A 22,673-nucleotide genomic window follows, 5' to 3' on the forward strand; every position below is an offset into this window, starting at 1 on the left:
AGTAACTTTTCAGACAGTGACTGCGCCTGTCTCCTCCTTTAACTAGAGTGAAGGTTCATAGGAAATCACTTGAGGTGCTTTCTCCTGCTTTTGGTATTAAATTAAACACAAAAGTTCAGGTGCAGGTGAGGTTAATGTTATGTTTCAGGGGATGAAAAATCCATCTCAAGGAGATTTATGATAATATAAACTATTCCACAACTAGGAGCTCACATGGATCAAATGCTATTCTCGTAGCTGGCTCTTACATCACTAATTAAAATGCTTCTATAACAAGAGTACAGATATATTTATTGCAAAGCTGTACTGGTCAAACCCTTTCATAAGGCAGAGCTGCGAAACAACCATGTGCTGGAAGAGCTGCTGGTTACAAACTAAGCAATAAGCAGTGAATTTGGAGCTGATCTTGGATGCAGAGAGGTGCACCTGTCATGTGCATTCAGCTCACAAGATTAGGTTGAATACAGGTACGCATACCTACAATGTTTCATAACCAAATAACATGTATTCCTCTAACATTTGCAGACCTGTCTAACAGAGGAAAGTGGACCCCTTCCATGCTTTGTCAAATGTTTTTGGCAGTGGATGAGTCTCCATGCACTGTAATAGCTTTGCACAGAGGGCACCCTAAGTTTTTGCTAACACAGAACCATCTTTCAGCCTTCATGTCACACACTGCTCAAATACAAAAGGGGCACCAGCAAAAACTAAACTCTCTTCATGCAATTGACCAATACCCTAGATGTGCACCTCAAGAGATCACTTTTTTAATATCAGCCTTTCTCTATGCCCATAATTACAAGAAGGAATAATACATATGACATAAATGCTAACGTAACTGATTCTATCTGCAGACTAAGTGAGCAGTTGAAAGTAACACAGCACCCAAGGGTACACTTAGCTTATTTGAGAGCCCTGTGGGTGCTTAGGTCCCCATGCAGTCAGAGTCATTGGCAAAAAATAATCCTTAATTTTGACCTAAGCTCTCTCCATCAACATTTGTACAACTGTGTTAGTTTTGTAACAGTGAGTAACAGGTACAATGACTGAAAAACCTCTAAACCAGTAAAGACCAGCTTCTTGGTAGGAAGGGTTGACAAACTTCCTACTTGTAATGACTAATCCTTTTATGCTGCTCACTTAACACAAAGGAGGGGAACCCAGCCTCCAGCTCACAGCGAACACTAAGTAGGCAATGCTAGCAGCAAGGACAGGAGGAAAGCATGGCTGGAGTGATTCCACCACGGCTCTAATATCATTAGGAATCTTTTCACATGCTTTAATGGGATTTGGATCAGGTGCAAAGGAAGCCACCTTACCTTTCCCTGATCTGTTGCTCCTATCAGCACAGCAAAACAATCGGATCCCAATTATCTATTTTTGCATGTCAGCACTCCATGAAGGACACAACTCCCCTCCCACCAATCCACACACAAGCAAACTTAACAGTCATAAGACAATTCCATTCTTATCATATTAATGACAGAAATTACTGAAGTAGGCAAGAAAAGGATGCAAAAAACTAAATATAAAATTTTAACTTGGCATTTTCACCTCTAAAAATGTTCCTGTGAAATAAAAAAAAACACCTAAAAGAAGCCTGTAAGTGGCTAGAGCTGTAATTATAGTAATGTTAATCTTAGCATCCATACAGAGGGAAACAAGGTACTGAAAATGCACATTAAAGCCTCACATGTAACAGAAGCTATATTACAGCTAACACTGTACAAGTGGTAAGAAGCACCACCTGATTTTTCTGGATTCTGCCTGTGCTACAGTTTAACATCAAAGACAGCATTTTAAAAATATTTCATTATATGCAATGTTGGCTGAGGTTTGTTGCTATTCCTTGCCCTTCCAATGCAGAGATTAGCTAGATTTACAGCAAGACAAGAACTCCTTGGTGTTTTCCTAGAGAAAGAATCCCACTCCTTCTCATTTAAAAGCTGCTAGCTTTCCTGTAGGTGGTAATTATATTGAGGGTGAATTGCTGTGGTTTCTGTCTGGCAACACACAGTACTGGCACATGCAGTCCCCACACTGTCTGGAAACAGCATTACATCAAATCATCCAGGGTAGTGTCTTACACAACCAGCTACAGCCCTTTGAAATCTGTCAGCTCCAGTGACTTGCTATGCACGCTGCTGCTTCTCAGACATCAGCTTCATCATGTTTATCACACAGGGGCTTCCTTAAAAATAAAGTATGGAAATTTCAACCTTCAGCCTAACTCAAAATCCTATGAAGAAAAACCTTTACATATCAAACAGCAAAAAACTGCTTGATTTTAACCCCAAATCTGAACTTAATTCATGGGTGCCTGTTGAGTGCACCCATGCAGCAATAGGCATAGGAACCTCAGGAAACATGGAATGAGACAGCACCAGAAAAGGAAACTGCACAATGCTGCCAGTGAAATTGGTTAATGAGTTAATTTGGAGCTAGCCTAGTGCAGCACATCCCATAGTTAAATCTGAGACCTACAGATCAGGTTCTTAATTAAAGGCAGTTCTGCTGGGATTCCTGTATCAAAATTAAAAATTACCATAAAATCTCAAATCAAGCACAGCATTCAACTTCATGTCTCTAGCTGTCAGGCAGCCATGCCATGTCACGTAAAGACTTGTGAATAAGTAGTTCCCCTGAAATCAGTGGCAGCAGACACGAAGCAGGGAACTGCTCAGCCCAAAAACAGCTGTATCTGCCCAGTATCATACCTGTGTGTTATGAAAGCAACAGCCTAAACCACAGAATAACTGCATTTTCTACACAATATGAAAACAAACACGTACTTCAACAAGAAATGCTGTAACTATGTCCTTGGAGGATTGTTGTTCTGCACCAAAGAATTATTTCCCTTCCCCCACTTCCCTCCCCTATGAATTAGTAAATGAATTTCTGCCACAAACCCTCAAACCATATTCTTCTCAATCAAAGAGTAAAATGATACCCAAGAGAGCAGGGCAGCACAGAACCAGTGAGATCCTGCAGACAGCTAGACTGGATGGAAAGCTCCTGCCACTGCCACACACAGATGGGCACACATGCTCAGAAAGCCTATGGGGGTAAAACAGGACAATACCAGAAAGAGGATTACATCCAAAAGACATTGCTGGAAAATGTTCTTCTGGAACCCGACAGCTGAATCATCTGTGACCAGACCAAAAAGGATGATACACAACAAAAGACAGTACATGTCATTTAATAAGTAAGCACAGATATTATTTATATTCTTTTTTCTGACCCTGCACTACAGGTTTGGAAACAATTCCTTAAAGGCAGGTTCCACATTATAGGAGAATTCAGTGTATGCATTTATGGAAAAATATTTTACAATCTGCATAATATTTTCTGGGGAAATGAAGACTGCAGTTTTTCTCAAGGTCTGAACTTCAGTGTTTCAGCAAATGGGGGATGTAATGTGTGCCTGTGAACACAGCCAGAATACAGATCCAAGAAGATAGGATTCTTATAATGTTTTTTGTAAGATGCAGTGCTACAGGGCCTAAATAAAAAGCTTTTCAAAAAGTCATTGCACATAGCATGAGAATAAAGTGCTTAGTCCCAGCAGCAGCCGCACAGCCGGTATCCACATTGTACAACAATCATATAGCTCAAATCGTGACTATGAAAGGACAGCCCAAGCAGCAGGTGGGATGGAGGGATAGCAAGGGAGTCCATACCCGAGCCCCTCTTTCTCCAGTCTATCTGTTCATCAGTCATGTCACACGGGCTGTTCCCCTGCAAGGAACATCCAGAGGAACAGAGCAGCTAGGAATGTGGGTCCCATGCAGGGGAAGCAGCTGGCAGGCATCTAATTGAATTCCAGGAGGACTTGGTCTATTTTTAGAATTCTCTATAGGTTGACTTTTTTTTTTTTTTTATAACAGGCGAACATTTCCAAAACTCAACACAGTTTAAAAGTTCTGTTGCATACATCTGAGTTCCAGCACTGTGCAAAAATTCTGTGACAGCAGCAAAGCACAAGCAATCAGAATCAGATTCTATACCTCTGCACTAGGGAAGGAGAAATTTAATCAGTTTTACCATTAATTGTACATTGTAAGAATAAAGAACTTTTGTTTTGAAGTGCAAGCACACAAACCTCTTCTAATGTATTTTATACCTTAAACTAGAGGGACACTGGTTTTCTACAAATTCCAAAATAAAACAAACTTCTTTGCTATTATTTGTGTGCTGCTTCTGCAGTGTTTACTAACCCACAGCTCTGAGGCACACTTAGGTATCCTAAGGAACGGAGCCCTACAAACCCCAAGAAAACGTGAAGCTTTCCTGTATGTTCTTTCCATAAGAGGCATCTGAATAACATGTTTTCATTCGGACAGTCCAACACCATATTAAGTCACCTGTAGAGCTAAAGAGGAATCCTGAATTGGTCTCATTCATAAGCGATCCAACCTTCTCAAGATATATTTAGAGTTTTCCACACCTTCAGTGCTCCTTTATCTACTGTAATGCCTGTTAGATCGCAGCCAGTGTCCTAATATTCTCTCTCCACAGCTTGGGAGAAAAATTTATTCTGAAAGGGACCATGTTGTTAATCTCCAGCTGTCAAGGTCTAAGATCCTGCTTAGCTGTTTGGACACTGCCTTTGCTCATGAGAGGAAGGGTATGAGACCACTTCCCTATCCTTCCTTGAATGGATTAGCCATGAAAAGTAAAAGGACCTTAAAATACAACTCAGAATGGCTAATACAAAGCAGGAACAAGCAAAAACTGCTGAACCTGTACCGAAGAAAAGTTCTCGATTCTCTCACAGCACAGTCCAGTCTAAGCTATACTCATTTATTTTCTGAGTTGCTGCAGCAAGTTAAATTCTCTGATGATAATGAGCAGTCACTGACTGCATCACCAACTCATTAAATCAACTCAGTATCCTCTCGTTAGCAAACAAATTTATACATGCTGAATTTAAGACTTGCTGGCTAGCAGAAATGTAGCATATGATATTTGTTGGGGTATAATTTGTATTATTTGTTGTAATTTGTGTAAAATGATCCTTATGTAGTTGCAGCATGCCCCTCATCTGTCTTCTAGTAACGCTAGTACATTAAAAAGGATACTTTAAAAGAAACAGAATATAAAGCCAGGGATCATTCTGCAGCACTACGCAAGACAGGGTTATGTAACTATACATGGCAATGTATATTTAAACATCAGTATGTTAACTGCGTATATAGAGATGAAGTGAAAGAACAGAGGAAGAGAAAGGAAGAGAAAGCCTCTGAACACCAGAAAAATTACCATTGTGCGATGCTTATTAATAAAAGAAACCCTGACTCCAATAATTATTTCCTCTTGGAAATATACTAAATACAGGATAATAGAATATGTATCACATAAAGTGATATTATTTGCTGAGTACTCCCCAAAAGCACCACCAGTATATCTGATCTTATCAAACAACACTGGATTTTGTTGCAAGTGCGGCTTTATCAACGGCTATTTTCTTACTACAGTGGTGGCGGGGGAAATAGTTTAAGAAGAAAATGTTTTGACTGCCATGCAATCAGACTGCCTGTTAACAGTATACTTGGGGCCTTAGAAAGCCGAGAGGATTTAATACAGCTTAAAAATTCAGAGGTTTGTTTTCTTTGCAGCTCCTGGGCAGCAATATTATTATTTTTGAGGGCAAAACAATGAACATTAGCTTCCATCAGTGGAGTAATGATGAAATTTCAAAATGTAATTTGGAGAAAAGATAGAATCATAGACATGACAGAATGGTTTGGGTTGGAAGGGACCTTAAAGATCATCCAGTTCCAACACCCCTGCCATGGGCAGGGACACCTCCCACTAGATCAGGTTGCTGAAAGCCCCATCCAACCTGGCCTTGAACACCTCCAGGGATGGGGCAGCCACAACTTCTCTGGGCAACCAGAGTATTTATTTATGCAGTATTGCTGCATAAATGTTAAGGTCCCCTAGGTACCCCACGCTTAGGTGGGTTTGTCGGGGTTTGTGTTTTGTTCTGTTTGGGTTTTTTTCCTGCAGTCACGGGATCTTCTTTTTGTAGAGAACTGGAAAAAAAGGCAAGAAGTTCATGGCAAGAACAGTTCCAACTCCATACAGACACCCCAGCAGGGAGTCTCATATATAGAATAATGTCATAGAATCCCAGAATCATTAAGGTTGGAAAAGATCTTTTAAGATCATCAAATCCAATCATCAATACACCACCACTGTGCCTACTAAACCATGTCCCGAAGTGCCACATCTACATATTTTTTTAACACCTTCAGGGATGGAGATTCCAACATTTCCCTGGGCAGCATGTTCCAAAGCTTCATCACCCTTCCAGTAAAGAAATTGCTCCTAATATCCAACCTAAACCTGCCCTGATGCAACTTGAGGCCACTTCCTCCCATTCTATCACTTGTCATTTGGGAGGAAAGACCATCGCCCACCTCAGTACAACCCCCTTTTAGGCAGCTGTAGAGAGCAATAAGGTCTCCCCTTCAGCCTCCTCTTCTCCAGCCTCAACAACCCCAGATCCCTCAGCCGCTCCTTGTAAGCCTTGTGCTCTGGGTCCTGACTCCAGACTTTTAGGAAAAGCTCTAACGGGCCACCTGCACACACAGACCTCAGCGTCTGCAAACCAGCATCCTCTGCCAACACTGCCAGCCTCCTGACGGCCAACCTGTCTGTCACCCTGCAAACCAAAGCCAGCTCCGCTGCCTGCCACCCTGTCTTCTGAAGCGGCATCAAACCATCATGGTTGGACTCGATGATCCGGTGGGTCTCTTCCAACCTAGTGATTCTATGATAGGTGAGGACAATAAGCGCCCCCCGCCAAAGCAAGCCACAAAAAAAAAACCCCAAACATCTTTCTGCGCTCTTTTGCTAAAGGAAGGGCAGAGGAGGAGAGGCAGTTGTTTGTCTCGTTTTGCTGTCGCTGCTGCTGCTGCTGTTCTAGCCAGGTTACATAATGCTTAATTTCCAGGCTCTTTCCTGGTGGCACGGTGATACATGTGCGATGCAAACATCCTCGCCGGAATCACAAAGAGCGATTTATCAATTCATGTGCAAGCTAATCAACCCATTTGCTTTCTAGTGTCTCTCAGCAGCCGCGGCTCCGCTTATCTCATGCGGGCTCACGGCCGCTCGCAGCGATGTGATTGAACGGCGGGGGGAGGGGCGGCGGGGGGAGCCGGGCGGGACACGTGCCGCGGCCCCGCCGCCCGCGCGCTGCGGCCGTTGCGTAACGGCACGCGGGGGGGGCGGGGCGGCCCCGCCCGCAGCCCTGCGGCCCCGGCCCCGCGCGCACCCGCCGCTCACGGGGCGCGGGCGCACGTGTAGGGGCTGGCGGGAGGGCGGGCTGGACACCCACACCCCCCGCCCCCCCCCCGCCCCCGGCTGCCGCAGAGCCCTCGGGGCGTGGGGCTGGGGACGCTGGAGATCGTCTAGACCCTAACGGTCGAGGGAGGGGGATTCTGCTCCACTGCTTCTCTCTTGTCAGACCTCACCCGGAGTATCGTGTCCAGTTCTGGAATCCCGAGCATAAGGATGTGGAGCTGTTGGAGCGGGTCCAGAGCAGGACTGCAAGGATGATGAGAGGGCTGGAGCACCTCCCGTATGAGGACAGGCTGAGAGAGTTGGTGGTGTTCAGCCTGGAGAAGAGGAGGCTCTGAGGAGATCTTGTAGAGACCTTACAGTACCTGAAGGGGCTACAGGAAAGCTGGGGAGGGGTTGTTTACAAAGGCTTGTAGTGATAGGACTAGGGGCAGTGGGTATAAACCGGAGAGGAGCAGATTTAGACTAGGCATAAGGAGGAATTTCTTCACCATGAGAGTGGTGAGGCACTGGCACAGGTTGCCCAGGGAAGCTGTGGCTGCCCTGTCCCTGGAGGTGTTCAGGGCCAGGTTGGATGGAGTATGGAGCAGCCTGATCTAGTGGGAGGTGTCCCTGCCCATGGCAGGGTGTTGGAACTGGATGATCTTCAAGGCCCCTTCCAACTCAATCCATTCTATGACTCTGTCTACTTCCAGGAACACCTCCCACCAGACCAGGCTGCTCAAGGCCCCATCCAACCTGGCCTTGAACAGGGATGGGGCATCCACAACCTCTCTGGGCAACCTGTGCCAGTGTCTCACCATCCTTTGAGAGGGAGAATATTAAATGCATTCACCCCACTCTCAGCAATGCTAACACCAGGGTACCTGGCGGTACACAGCCTGCAGAACAGCTCACTTCCCCTGCCAGAAAAGCAGCCACTTACACACACTGTGGGCATCTCCCATTCACTGCAACATTTTTGCCTAGATTATCTTTAAGGTCTCTTCTAATCCAAACTATTTGGGCAGGGGTCTGGGAGCTGGCGAGCCCTGAGCCAGAGGTTTACAGTCACTGCTCTTCCACGCTGTGCTCCCATCCCTGCCCTCAGGAGTGGCTGAGCACGTGCAGCGAGATCTGGGTAACAGCCTGCTCCCGCTTTAGTGCATACTTATCATACCAAGTATTCGCTCACAAGGAGGGATTTTCCACAAACAAAGCCGGCACCATTTAATAAGGGATATATATTAGCAGATGGGGATAAAACATGCTCTTTCCCAGGTCAAAGATGAGGGCTAGATCCACTTCAATCAAGGGGTTCCTACCAGAGTCACCCTCTGCAGGTCTGAATCACTAAACTCAACACCCGCAGGTCACAGCTGAGTGCTGGGAGGACTGCACAGTTAATGCACATCCCAGCTGGTTCCGGTCTCCTACCAACAACCAGATACTGGCTTGGAAGCTGCTAGCCACCCTACCTGTATTCAGCATCAGTACTTACATACAATGGAGAGGCTTGCAAGGGAGGGTACTATGTACAAGTCCCTGTGCTCTGTGTTTTCTGGGATCATCTGTCTTGGGCTGCAGATTTTTGAAGCCACCCCAGCCCAGAATTCTTCCTTCAGGAGAAAAGGCATTGCAAGTCAAGTTGGCCAGCAAAGCAGGAAGAATCCCTGAAGTCTGTACGACTCAAGAAGTACCTCTTTCCATGTACGCCAACCCTTCAGCAAATATTAAAAAGCTTGCTTTTTCCCAATAGAAGCCAACTTAAGAACAAGAATTTATGTAGATAATTCAAGGCCAAGCTTAGAAAATCTGTGTTTGTTAAGACTTCATACCATTTATTTTTTCACCAAATCTTTCATTCACAAAGCCCAGGAGCACACTGTATGCTTGATTTAAGGAGGAGAAAATGGGCACCCTGCCAACTGTTAGGTTCTGCATTGTCATACACAAAGTCCTGCTTCCACTTTCAGAGAGACTTTCTTTGAAGGTGAGTCATTTGGTCCTCTGGAGAGGAGCCCAAAACAGGAGCAAGCTCGTGATACTTAAAAAGTACCCTCGGCTGCACTGACACGTGTTCACAGCGACAGCACATCATTAGGCAGCAGACTTGGTGCAAAAAGCAATACCGTATTTGAGTAGACCGTCAGAGGGGAGATCAGTTCCTTTCCCTTGTCCTTCAGCAAACTTTCTCAAAACAGAAAAATCTAGAATGAAGTAAATGCTGGGCCCAAACACAGTGTTCATCAAGTCAGAAGCAAGTATTAGGTCAATGTATCTATTCACCAATTTTAGAAAAAATATAAGATGGTTTCCTCAGGGTGGCTCTTGCTCAAGTCAGATGGGCACTGTAACTTGTTTTAGCTGCACATGTGCTTTTCTAGCAAGAGCGGGTCTGAAAGAGCCCCTTTGTGCACTGCTGCAGCTGCCCAGTGGCTGTTTTGCCACCTTCTGTGGCTTTGGAGGCCCCTGCTGGAAGATGGAGCTGTACATACACAGTGTAGTCAGGGGCAATAAAGCAGCTACTTTTCAGCTGGCAAAGCTGCAATAAGAAATTATTAGTTCAGAATCGTGCAGATGGCTTGAGAAAACGTTTTTAATTTACTGTGATTTTATTACTTCACAGTTCTTGCGTGGGGCAGATCCCCAGCTGGCTCAATAGTAAAATCACACTACATAGGGCTTGGTAGCAAACTAGACAGGTAGTGATGAAAGTACTGAACTTAAGACACAGAAGCCATAAACTGCTGGCTAGTTCAAAAGAGAACATTATCCCAGCAATAATCCCTTTCCTGCTCTCAAATAAAGTCTTTCTTCAGCTAAAAATCAGAACAAAACATACAGAAAAGGAAAAAGTATGTGCAAAAATAGGAAACATAGAGATGCCTTTAGAAGTCAAGGGATATTTTTTCCCCTCCTGTTTCAAATTGTGTAGAGTTGAAAATTAGGTTAAATACATGTTGAATTAAAGCTTATATCTACTAGCTGACTTCTTCTTTTTTTTTTTAAAAAAAAGGGAAGTAAAGGACCTGTATTTAGATTACCTGGTATGCTAGAATTTGCTGCTGAGCTAAAACAAGCTCTTTCAGTATCATAGGTATGGAAATAATCTGTTTATTTAAACAACTTCATTTAAGTAAAGTGACTCTCTGCAGACCACACTCCAGAGAGCAAACCATTCTAACCAACCTCACAGAGAATCAGGTAGGACTCCAGAAGGAGCCAGTTCATCTGCCACCTCCTAATCCTAGCTCAACACGTGTGCTTGGCATGGTCAAACACAGCCAGCACTGCTCTCATTTGACTCCCTTTCCTTTGGCTGTGTGGTATAGCAGGCTATTTGCACAGACAGGAAGAAATAGGTAGCCCTTTGACTAGACTTCTACAATAGAAATTACTTGTTTCTGACTAAACACACACATCCCAACGTAATCTCCTCAATTTGTTACTCTGGCTGAGGTTCGGGTTTTGGTTTTTTTCATGCCAACATTTCCACACAGCATCATAACAAAAATAAAAAATGAAATAACAAAAATCTGAGTTCTTCCCATGCATTATGTTACGCACAGTAAGAATACTTGAATGTGAAGAAAAAGAAGAGAAGGACCACCTTAAACTGTTAAACTTCAATCTTTCAAAAGGCCCTTTTTAGGTCTTTATGGTCAATTTTATTGTCAGAATTACAATGACTACATGAACAAAATGCTTGCAACAGCCAGGACAAATTTAATAAAGACTGTGACATAACCAGAACAATCCCCTGTGCCATCCAGGGTAAATTTACTGACCATCACCCACTTTATTGCTAGCAGTGAATTACCACTGTTATTTCCTCTGCCTCACAAAAGCAACCTAGTTAATATGGGTCTTTGCAAAATCAAGGCTGCATAGTCCACTCTCCATTTCTAGCCCCTTTGAAGAAACTGCCCTGACTTGTAAAAGAGGAAGAACTTCCTATCAATTTGCAGGACTTCAAGCATTTGTTTAAATGCAAAGATTTTCATTTTTTAGAGAACCACAGTCAAATATTTGTATATTTTAGAACAGTTTGATTTCCTAAAGGGCTGAACTGCACCCAATAGAGTGGCCTGGGTGGAACCCTCGAGCTGAGAACTTACAGCTGGTTGTAGTTGAGAAAACACCTGGTTCAAGTGAAACTTGTTGTTCCCCCTGGAGTCAGTAAGAAATCTTCATAATGAAAGACCTAAGAGTCAAAGTTATCCAAATTTCTTTTGCAGCTGAGACAGACTGGCATCCATCCCTGCTGGATGTGGGGCTAATGTGGGACAAATGCTACCATATAGAACTAAGGAGTCAAAAAATCAAGTTTTCTGCAGGAAAGAGGATGAAGGTATTAAAAAAAGGGAGGGGGGGAGGGGGAAGGGTGCAAAAGACTTGCACAAGGAAGGAATATAAAGAGACATCACTGCTGTCAGTCTTGGGGACAAAATGTTTTGGACAACTCTGCCAAGAGGAATTTTCAGAGTTCTCAGGTGCTCTCCCCAACCCCAAGTGACAGCTCTGCATCTGGAATTACCAACACTAGTTCAAACCTTCAGAGCACGTTTCCTTGTCTCACAGCTCAGCCAGCTGAGAGCCAGCACAGTCTCTCACTGACATCCATGCTGTATCAGCACACTATGCTTGTGACTGTGTACAGCACTAAGCCTTCACACGTGTGTGCTCCAAGCAAGACCTGAGCAATGGTGAAACTGCAGTTGGAAGAAAATGGATTAATCAGGCCTTACTGGCAAAGTGCCATGTGCTGCCCGTGAAAAGCTGTAGCAAGGTAAACAAGGCACAACCTGCACAAAGCGTTCATTGCCATAAACTGAAAGAACACTTTCAGGCTCTGTCCAACGAAAAAGCTCCCTGCAAAAAGCCTAGGGGTCAAAATGACACCAAGATAATTAAGTTCATAATCCTCAGGGCAATCACCAGCTCCAGAACAGACCCCTCATTGAGCAGCCCGGTCAACGCACATCACTTAGATATTCCGGTCTTTTCCTCACAAACTCCAGGGGTCAGGTAACCATAAATTAACTGGACTTTCATTTAAGTAAACAAACACATGCATAATCCAGTAAAGCATATTTCAAGCTCTGGGATTTGTAGAATAAAATTGGAAGAACAGACAAACTAAAGACTCAAAGAAATCCCGAATAAACTACTTGTAATTAAAAAATCTCATGATTTTCAAGCCAAATCTCGTGATTTGTTTGTGGCCTGACTCAGGGTTTTCAGTGCTTGGGTTTGGCAACTCTGACTAAGCAGGGATATGAAATAAGAGCGAGAGTGACTGCCCGCCAGGCTTCTGTTTTCCTGGGACAGAAGACAAAGCAGCTCTGACAATTCCAGCTGGCAATACCATCCAGGCACTCCTCCAAGGCCTAACATGCTGGGTAAAATCCTCATCAGACAAAAAAAAAAATCCTATCAGAAGCAGTTACTGTGGTTGCTTAATAGATGTTTTCCAAAGTTCAATATAGCATATACTTTATTTTTCTTGAAAAGGGGGAAACAGGGGAGTTGGACCACATTACAGACTAATCCCTTGCCACATGTCATTAGTGATGATGTCCCTTAGAAATTACATCAGTATGAAACGAATCAGAAAATAGTGAGTTTCCATTTCCTCCTCATGTCTGGCTAGACAGAGACTTCAAGATCATCTTTCATCTATGGCCTGGAATCAACCCTCCTCTGCGTCTTGCTTAGTGTGGCAGGGGTGTTAAGCAAGTAATTGCAACCATTAAAAAGAAAAATGGCTCACTCGCTCCTGCTCCCTGTCCCTGTCAAATACTGACTCCTTCATTAGGTTTCCCCAATGCTACTTCAGCACAATGCATTAGTCTCTCCCTGCTCTCAGTGGAGGTAGGTGGCTCCAACTGGGGCATCGGTCTCCAAACTTGCATCCTCCTGGATGATGCAGAAATCTGAGCCTTCTCTCTGCTGATAGCCCCAAGTGTCCCATCACATACCTCTGGCAAGGCAGCCTGGTCTGCGAGTGGAATCCAAGTTCCACCTTCGTGCAATGCTCAGCCCTTCCTATCTGCTCACAGGATGACAGATGAAAAGCAGAAGCACAGAAAGAGGGTGAGAAGAAGGGCCTTGCTGGTTCTTGCTGCTTTTGCTTCCGCTAGGTAAAGAGCATAGCCCACCCTGATATCTGAAAGATACATCTTTAGCTCTTTATGTTTGAACTGACTAAACCAAAACAATATCATAAACAGAGGTTTTCTGCAGAAAGTTCCTGAAACACATTTCTGAAGTGTAAATCTTAGACTAAAGTAGTTTATGTAATGCCACCTATTCACACTGCCCTAACTAACCATAACTAACCATTCCATTATAATGAGTCCATTATCCCCTGCTTTATTGTATTTTCTCTTAAAACAGAGATCAAATATTTGGATCTTGTGGCATCATGCCGATTTCATTTTTATTACAAGCTCCCTAGGTCCATCATAAATATTCATTGGCCATCCTTAATACAATGCATTGAATTCTGCTCACTGCCATCTCTGGTGTGACTGCAAAGTACAAACAGGGTTGTTGCTCTAACATATTAAATAAAGCAACAGCAAATTTGTGACAGTCAACAACAAAAACAAAAACAAAAAAAAACGAAACCCAGGAAACAAAAGAGCCCTTTTCCCCTTCCAAGGAAATAGAAAACCAAAAGAGACATTTTCTCTCGCCCCCTCCATGACTGCAGACATTTGACTGCTGTGGGAATTCAGCTGTGCAGAAGCAGCAGCAGCTGATCTGCTCCCACAGACAGGAGACATTTTTGAAAAGTCCACAGTTGCCACACAGTGGTCTCTGCGATACTGCAGCACTCCTCTGTGCTCACCATTAAAATTATAGATGTTACCTGGCAGTGATACAGAAACCATGCGGAAATGTGGACTTTCTGTATAGCAACTAATACTTAAAAGGGGGCGGGAGGTGCGTGGAGACAAACATCCTCCAGGCTCACAGTCAGGAATAAGGTTTATGCAGTTTTATTCTCCTAACTTCCAAGAAAAATTGCAACTATTCCGAACTCCAAGTTGCCCACAATTTGTCTCACTCCATACTCATCACTCAGATGTTCCTCTGAACTCCCCTTCTGACCTTGGTGTAGCTCCTCCCAGCATCAGACAGGCAGGGTACCAAAGCCCCTACTGGATCTATGTGAATTGTTCCTGCTCCTTGAATAATCACAGACCCAGGCCTCTTGGGATGTCAACTGGATGCTTTAAAGAAGCACCAATCACTAAAATTAAGCTGGCCACGAGAATTATATTTTTCCTCATGTTAAGTAACTCTGAGAGCATTAATGCATATCAGACACTTCATATTCTAAGCAAGAACATCTACTCCGTTAAAAAAATCAACAATATGGTAAGACACAGAGTGCACATTCAAATATTTATCTTCTAATGTGACTCCACCATGGAGGTAATATGCTGCTCATTAAAAGAAGAGGTGGAATAGGAATAAATAAAATACTTATGCATATGAATATATCCGCACACAAAACTCCCCATACCTGGAGATGTGAACCATTTGATAAAACTGCTGACTCATTTTACATATTAACCGACAACATACCTTTGGTCATCTACCTAGCCCCTTGCCAATCTAGTATCTGATGTAATCTTCAGAGCTCTGAATGTTTCATTTGTTAAACAGCTCTCTTCCCTTGCACTCTTTTCCATTTGTTTTTAACTAAAAGTAATATTAATAGAGAAGGATACCAAACAGTTTGCCAGTTTGCTGTTCTTAAGATCAGATCCACAGAAAGGAATTGGTTTGAAAAAAGAAGTGGAAAACATGGAGCATCCTTATGTCACATACTCTGTGTAGAGCGGAAATTCCAGAGCAGAAATTGGTCATTTGAAGTTCAGAGCAAGGAACAAGCTACTCCCGTTTGTTATTGTTTTGGCTGATGCTGACTAAATCAGTATCTACAGAAAAATTTTTTTACAGTATCAGATGTTCCTTTAGAGAAAAGATGATATATGTGTGAAAGGCAGATGATACAAGTTCCAAAACAATTTATCAATCAGGATTTGAGGCTTAATATTTCTGAAACAAAACTGGATAACAACATACCATACACTTAAAATTTTATAAATATAAGCTGCTGACAGGCTACAATCTTTCAGAAGAAATGTGTTTACAACCGTGTGGGTTTTTTCAGCCTTGGCATCCTGCCACTAGATTTGTTTGTGACTTGGAGAACAAACAAACAAACAAAAAATAACTAAGCTTTTGAAACAAAGAAGAATAAGTAACAGTGAGTAGTGAACACCATTGCTCGCTCAGCCATCACCTCAGCTAAAAGTACCATTAAGTCTCTGGAGATTATAAATCTGGATGACAGTGACAGTTAACAATTATACATACTAAAGAGAGGGCAAAATCATTAATGCAACCAGTCCTGCAGAGTAGTTAGGCATGTGCTTCACTCCCACCACAGCAGATTAAAGTGCTCTTGCCTTTCACTAAATCAGGACGTTACAATTCATAAGAGGTCAGAAGTGCTGCCCATCCTTGATATATGACTTTCGGTTTGAAGTTCTTGTCCAGGTCAACAAGAGCAATGCATTCTATCTGAAACTGTCTTGATGCAGACCACAATAAGCACCCCACTACTGGCCCAAGTGGCTTTGAACCAGTGTCTGAACATAAGCAGATGACAGTCCAAAGCTGGATCAAATCTCTGGGGCCTGTTACTCACGGAAAAAAATCTCTCCTTAACAAGAAATCATGCTTTTCCTGTACCAAATACTTACAGGTTTTTACATTAGCAACAACATAAATCTCTCTAAAAATGTATGTGATTGGAAACACAGCAGAACATCTGGGGGATGTCCCCCATGGCATACAGCAGTATTCTCTCCTTTATTCTTTAGTCCAGAACAATGCACATTACAGGAAGCATAAGGGATAACACAAAGGTGAGGGGCACTACTTCAGAACAGTCTAGTTGATATAGCGTGTGAAAGCATCAGAATCATACAGCAATAACAACATGCCATAGCAGCTGATGGTCCAAGGTGCTAAGCACTATGGCTAACAAGACCTAGCTAGTACAAATAGCCGCATCATGTGTCTTGTGGTATATCTTTGCTTAATTACTCCAGCTTGAAGCCGGCGGGGGTGGTGAGGGGCGGGGGGAGAGTGAAATTGGCTGGTTTGTTTCTCTGTAGGTTTTATTTCTTTGGCTTGTAAAATGTCAACATATGGGTTTAAATGAGAATTTACTGCACTTTAAGGGTCTGACCACATTTAGTGTTTAGTCTTGCATATCTGAAAGCTGTGATGCTCCTACTGCTGCAATTACTGCTCTGAGGATTCACAGCAATAGCAAAGCTTGAATCTTTGACTGCAGTGGATCAGTGCAGGCTTCAGTTCCCTAACAGGCCACCACTTTCACGTAAACCACCACACAGATGGAAGGGCTTGGCCCAGTTGTGTTTGAACCTTCTGCCATACTTCATCTATTAACTGTCATCACAAAGCCACAACAGCAGCTTCCTGACCAAACCAGAAGTATGTGCTGGTCACAGGAACCAGCCTGGCACTGCTAGACGTAACCGAACGTTCTTCCTCCTTATACCTCCAGTCCCTCTCAAACTGTGGCTGTTTTCCTAAGGAGAGAGTTTTTAATACAGGATACTGCATAAATGTCCTTTACCAGCCAAAATGCACAACAATCCAAAATAAACAGCATTGAGCTTAAACATTCTCCTGTAGCATTTTTAACCTCCTATTACCTCATAGCCACACTGAGCTTAGTGAGGAGAATGGCCTGTAGATAACAGGAAAAAACAGGCTAGTGCATAGGTGTTTTAATAAATAATCACAAATAAAACAGACAGCAGAAATAGTGAAAAATTAAATGTAATTCTTCAGAATGCCTGCAGTGTCAGCAATCCAAAATGTGAAATAGTAACACAAACAAAGGAATTTTGGATCCTGTTCTTCCTCCCATTTAAAATAAGCATCCTTTTAACATATAAAACATTCAGCAAGCACCACATATTCAGAATTATTCTCTTTTTCCCCTTCTATTTTTACCTATACATGCTATTTATCTGAGTGCTGCCTGATTTGCAAATGCAAATAAGTAAAGTCATCTTGAAAAGATAAGGCTATAGAATAGAATGCAGTTTAAGTTGAGTATGTCTTCGATTCAAAGAGGTGCAATGCTGGGACATTGTAGTGACTCTCCAGACTTCTAAGACACATCGAGACTGTTTTTGTGAGCCAAAAAAGACCTGCAGCTCCCACTGGTTTCAGTTTGACTGGTAGATCAATACATTCGTGGACAGGGGCTATTGCTTTTGACAAACTCATTGGAGTTTTGTCAACAGCTCCACATGAAAAGACTCAGATCCTCTGGCACAAAATGATCAAGAGCCAATAGTGGCTTCATCAGGGACTACCTCTTACAGGAATAAAAAACATTTGCATTTACACCAAAGCTGTACTATTGTTTCACACGTATATTTGGTGCTGTTACTGAAAACAAAGAGGAGAGGATAGCTTACATTTCCTATCTAAAGTGGAATGCAAAAACTTCTAACACTGCAAAATGAAAGGCGACAAAGCTACTTCTATGATTTTAAATCATGAAGCCAGTGCAAATGTAGAAGAGCAAGACAACAGTTTTCATGAGTTTTTCCTAAAAAGGCAAAAAGCACAACTACTTAATTCTGACAATTAAGCAGCTTACACAGTCTTTGTTCTGCTGACACTTAAAAATTCAGTTTTCAATTATTTATACTGTAGTTGAACACGTATAGTGGGAAAAAAGTATAAAGTCTGTGTTCTGCAGACAAGTAACCCTTACTGAAAGGGTTCAATCTATTTATAACCCTATTTATTCCCTTTAGGAACTACCAGTTGGCAGGGCATACGGGCTTGGATTCTGCCATATTCTGTAATGCAGCATCATCCATTAATACTCTGATCAGCCAATAATGTTACACTTAACTTGTCATATACACACGTTATCTGAGATGGTATTTTTTTCCTTCTCTCGTTTAAGAACAGCTGAGAAATCAGAAGGTTGTCCACACCCATGTTGACATGTCAGCAGCTGGAGTGGGTTAAGAACTTGCCATATAAGCACACTTATGAGTTCAACAACTTCAGTCAATTCACAGAAAGGGTTTAATTTAAGCTTCTTGAAGCTACTGGGATGACTCTGTTCTAGGGACAGTCGCTCTCAGCAGAGCAGCAAGATAATCCTCAGATGTTAAACTGTTCCAGTTCTTTGCAAAGTGAACATACATCAATGATCTAAATGTCTCAGGTGCTTTTGGAAATGTTATTCAGATTCGAACTGTAAGTAGCTCTAGAAGCAGCATTCATACCAAAATTAAACTGAAATCAAGCGCTGTGGTAAAAGAATAAAAAGATTTGCCTAAAAACCCCAAAATTTCTAGACCAAGATCCTTCTGTTTTGTAAAATGGGTATAAAACCGGCCAGCAACAAATAATACAAAATAGGTGGGGCAGATCTAGTCCAAGCATAGTCCTTTCTGTCCCTCCTGTTTCTCTTAAACAGTCAGCCTAAAGCAGGCTTTTATCTATATATACCACAGTAACTGTCTGAGCAGAGGCAATGTCAACTTCCTCCCCTCACTGCTTTACCCAAGTGTTTTAACACTGTTCTGGAAGAGCGCTCTGTAAGAGAGGGGCTGTAAATCAAGTTTCATTCTAGTTAGCTACCTAATCAATACAAATAGAACTAGGACTTAACATAGAACTCCTGTGAGATTGTAATAATCACCCACAATTACTTATGAAAGCAAATCAATGACTAAGAGGTTTTATGTGTCATTTATATACCTTAAATCAAACATCTGAAATTAAGCTTTGATTTCTAACACAATTAGATGTTGCGGCACTAAGCAAAACAACACACAAATAAGTATGGCCTCAAAGGCTTGACTGTAAGGGCAACCAAGAATGGAGCCAGGGAGCATGAGCAGCCCTGAAACACACCAGCAAGGGGAGGTGCAACAATAGCATTAGGACAATGGATACTGGGACAGGCCTAAAAACTGTGAGATAGCATCTGTCTTGTCTTCCTGTTCCTCCAAAGGAGGAGGCTACCTTCCAGTGGTCAAATGAAAGATAAAGACAGTAGAAGACAAGATTCCCACACCTGGATCTCAACTCTGGGAGGTATAGGAAGAGATAGGGAGAAAGGAAGAAATTTTATCTCATGATTTCTTCTTTGTTTCTCCCTGTGGGAAAGTCTGCAGAAACTGGAGGTTTACCATTTTTTGCCAGATTTATCAGACAAAATACATTATGATGGGTGATTAACAAACTGAGGTTTTCTGTCAAAATGCCTTGTGTCCCTCAGTAGCTTTGTTCTGGTATTACCATTACAGATTTACTACTATATTTGTGTTAATATCTGCATAACATAGTCGAATAACTTTGCAGGCAGTAAGATCACTGTTCAAAAAAAGTTGGAAACACACACAAGAGACTATTCATTGTGCTATTTTTAGTATTTTGAAGTCTATACCATAAACAATGACTCGTTAGTGTAGCAAGCTGGAGAAGCGCTTGCAAACCATACAAGCTTGCTTACTCATTTATTTGTTTGCACTGATTCATTACGTTCACCAGTGTAAAACATATGGGACTTGAGACAAAATACGAGGGAGAAATTCTGCTTCCCAAACAGCTCTTCCATGTACCATGCCCTACCAAGACAGTGAAGGTCACGCGAGAGGTCTGGGCATGCACCTCCTATGTCCACTCCTGAGCACCAGAGGCTGGGCTGGCTCGGTGAAGAGCCCCTGTGTGCCAGTGGAGCACACTCCCTCTGCTGGCTTCACTCAGTCTCATTTTATCAGCATCAAAACCAAGGTTTAAAATTAAAATAGGCAAAATTTTTGTTTGCTTGTTTTAAGTCATACATTAAAGCATTGCTCTTTCCACCATCCCCACCACCCCCATGGTCCTGAGATGACATTAACTTTTGATGGATCTATGCAATTATTTTGGAGAGGTTTGGCAAAGTTCATCATAGAATGCAGTTACAAGAGCAAATTATTTTTTCCGTGTGATACAGTGGCATTATGGACCCAGAAAGCTCTAACAATAAGTATGAATAATAATTAAGAATACTACTATGTGCTTCACCTGTAAAACTTGTTATGACATTAAAAAAAATTTGTCTGCCCAGGCCTAGCCACATTTTTCTTCGAGCAGGTGGTGAGGGGAGGTTGGTTTTCTCTGCATGCACTGGTAGTTTTAGTGTAGACAGGGCTGATGTTTTACTATTGCTGCCTTTGTCTTTATTTCACTGTTATTCCTTGAGAATTTTTTTTATCCTCTCTAGCAGGTTGCTCAGAAGCCTGGGCAATATGTTCCCATGTCCGTATGTTGAAATCAAAACAGTCAAAACAAAACTTCTGTGAATACTTCTCATTTCTAAAATAACGCTTATCTATCATAAAAGAGAAAAGAGTGTGTTGGTAGCTTATCACATCATTTGACAGGACCGAAACATTTGACTTGAAAAGTAACATCTCAGATATCCAGAAACAGGTGCGGGCATCTTACCCACTTTATTTTTCTTAAGGTTAGTCTGGGGTTAAGATTGACTCTCATAGCTAGTATGTCTGAACGGTGAATAATTTTGCCAGGTACAATAATATGAATAAGCACCATTATCAGACACCTGAAAATATTTGGGTGTAAAAGCCTAAGACAGTGAAACAGTGTGACACGGGGTTGTAATCGATATTTTTTCTCAAGGTAAAGTGAAACCCATGAACATACTTGACTAAACATGTCAGCTGTGAACAAATGAAAATGACGGCACTGAAAGATTCGATAATAGCTCTATGATTCATATTTGAGAATGAATAATACTGAAAGAATTCAGGGAATACTTCGCAATACAGATAAGAGGAAACCACACAAAAGGCACGGGGATCAGGCTCAAATAGTAGGGACAGCTGGACATGTAAATCTGAATCTAGCTACCAATACCAAAAGGCACAGGAAAGATTAAAAAGGTATTTGAAAAACTTGGTTTTGCAAGAGAAAACTGGGCAATAAGGGGAGAGAGGAGTGCAAGAAATTAATTAGACACTTACAGTGTACAGACTCTGTCACTTCTCCCCAAAATTGGCAGCTCTGCTTAAATATTACATATTCCTGTCACATATTTATGAGCATTAAAAAGTGTATGGAATACAAAAGTCTGGCACCACAGGCAGCAGGGAAAAACTGTACACATACAATTAAAAATCTCTATATTTCCAATTGATCTTACAATAGATAAAGTCAGATGTGACATAAGACGACTAGTCCACAGAAATACAGGATATCCAATATGTAATAACTATATATAGTAACATTTGCTACTGGTAATTCGTTTAATCTTCCTTGCCTTGGCTCTTGTCAAGTCCTTGATACAAAACTATGTAAGGCAGATAGTTCCTTTTGTTCCAATCTTACTTTCTGCCTTACCACATTGTTCCTAAGACACCATGTTATCTCTAAAACATGTACAAAATTGAAATCATGTCAGATTCTGTTACTGTCCTAGAGCACACATTTTAATATCATGCTATTAGTTCTATATTTAATACTAAAATGGTAGCAGTACCTCTTCCGCAAAGTTAGTTTTCTTGTCAAGCATTTCTCGTAATGTCTGAAGAATTTTAATGCAGAGCTTTTCTTCTTTCTCCATTAGCTTCTTTGTGTGATTAATCAACCTTAAAGTAAAATATTAAACCTTAAAGAGTGTGGCACATGGTGGCTAAGCCATTCTACAATTGCTTTATGCAAAAATTGCCTGTCACTATACTTTTCCTCAAGGAAAGGAAATAAAAGTTGTCAAGAGAAATCATAATTAAAAAGGAAATTGGACTTTCAAAGTGATGTGAGTTTTTTGTGTCAATTTGCATGTCAATTTTGCCTGTACAGAAGGCAGAATTCTACATCCACTTCTTATGAGTGCTTCCAGATCAAGACATTAACTTGCTGTTTCATCCTTTTGTTATCTAAAGGTAACCATGTATTTAATTGAACCTTTTTAAGGTAACCAGTGTTTACCATGTATCTTGCAAACTTTAAAAGCTACGACCTTTACACGTTCCAACCTTGATGTTGGTTATTTTTATTATATAATTAGCAAATGGCATCCAGCCAAAAAGATTCCAATAAAACATACATGGAAGCATTCAGAAATGTAGATATTTGGATGAAACATAAGCATTGCTTATATTCACACAATTTTACAAGACTGTTTCAAATCAGAAAACAATTTACATTTCTGATTCCAGCTATGACTGTGATGGGAGTTTGGGTTTCAGTCACTGATGTCAGAAGTAGCCTTT

The 22,673-nt window shown here is 41.8% G+C and overlaps 1 protein-coding gene across 2 annotated transcripts in view; it reads right to left on the bottom strand.

Moving 5' to 3' along the window:
* The window catches only part of ITPR2 (inositol 1,4,5-trisphosphate receptor type 2), a 998,050-nt gene that overhangs the window by 829,417 nt on the left and 145,960 nt on the right, over window positions 1-22,673 (bottom strand). For both annotated transcript variants that reach the window (XR_011337952.1, XM_069863516.1), the window contains exon 37: window positions 21,941-22,049. Coding sequence is in view for 1 of the 2 variants with exons in the window: in XM_069863516.1 (XP_069719617.1) it covers window positions 21,941-22,049 (109 nt within the window). In the remaining variant the exon portion in view is untranslated. The remainder of the gene's footprint in view (window positions 1-21,940; window positions 22,050-22,673) is intronic.

This window comes from Phaenicophaeus curvirostris, chromosome 1, assembly GCF_032191515.1.
Source record: "Phaenicophaeus curvirostris isolate KB17595 chromosome 1, BPBGC_Pcur_1.0, whole genome shotgun sequence".
Classification (NCBI taxonomy): Eukaryota; Metazoa; Chordata; class Aves; order Cuculiformes; family Cuculidae; genus Phaenicophaeus; species Phaenicophaeus curvirostris.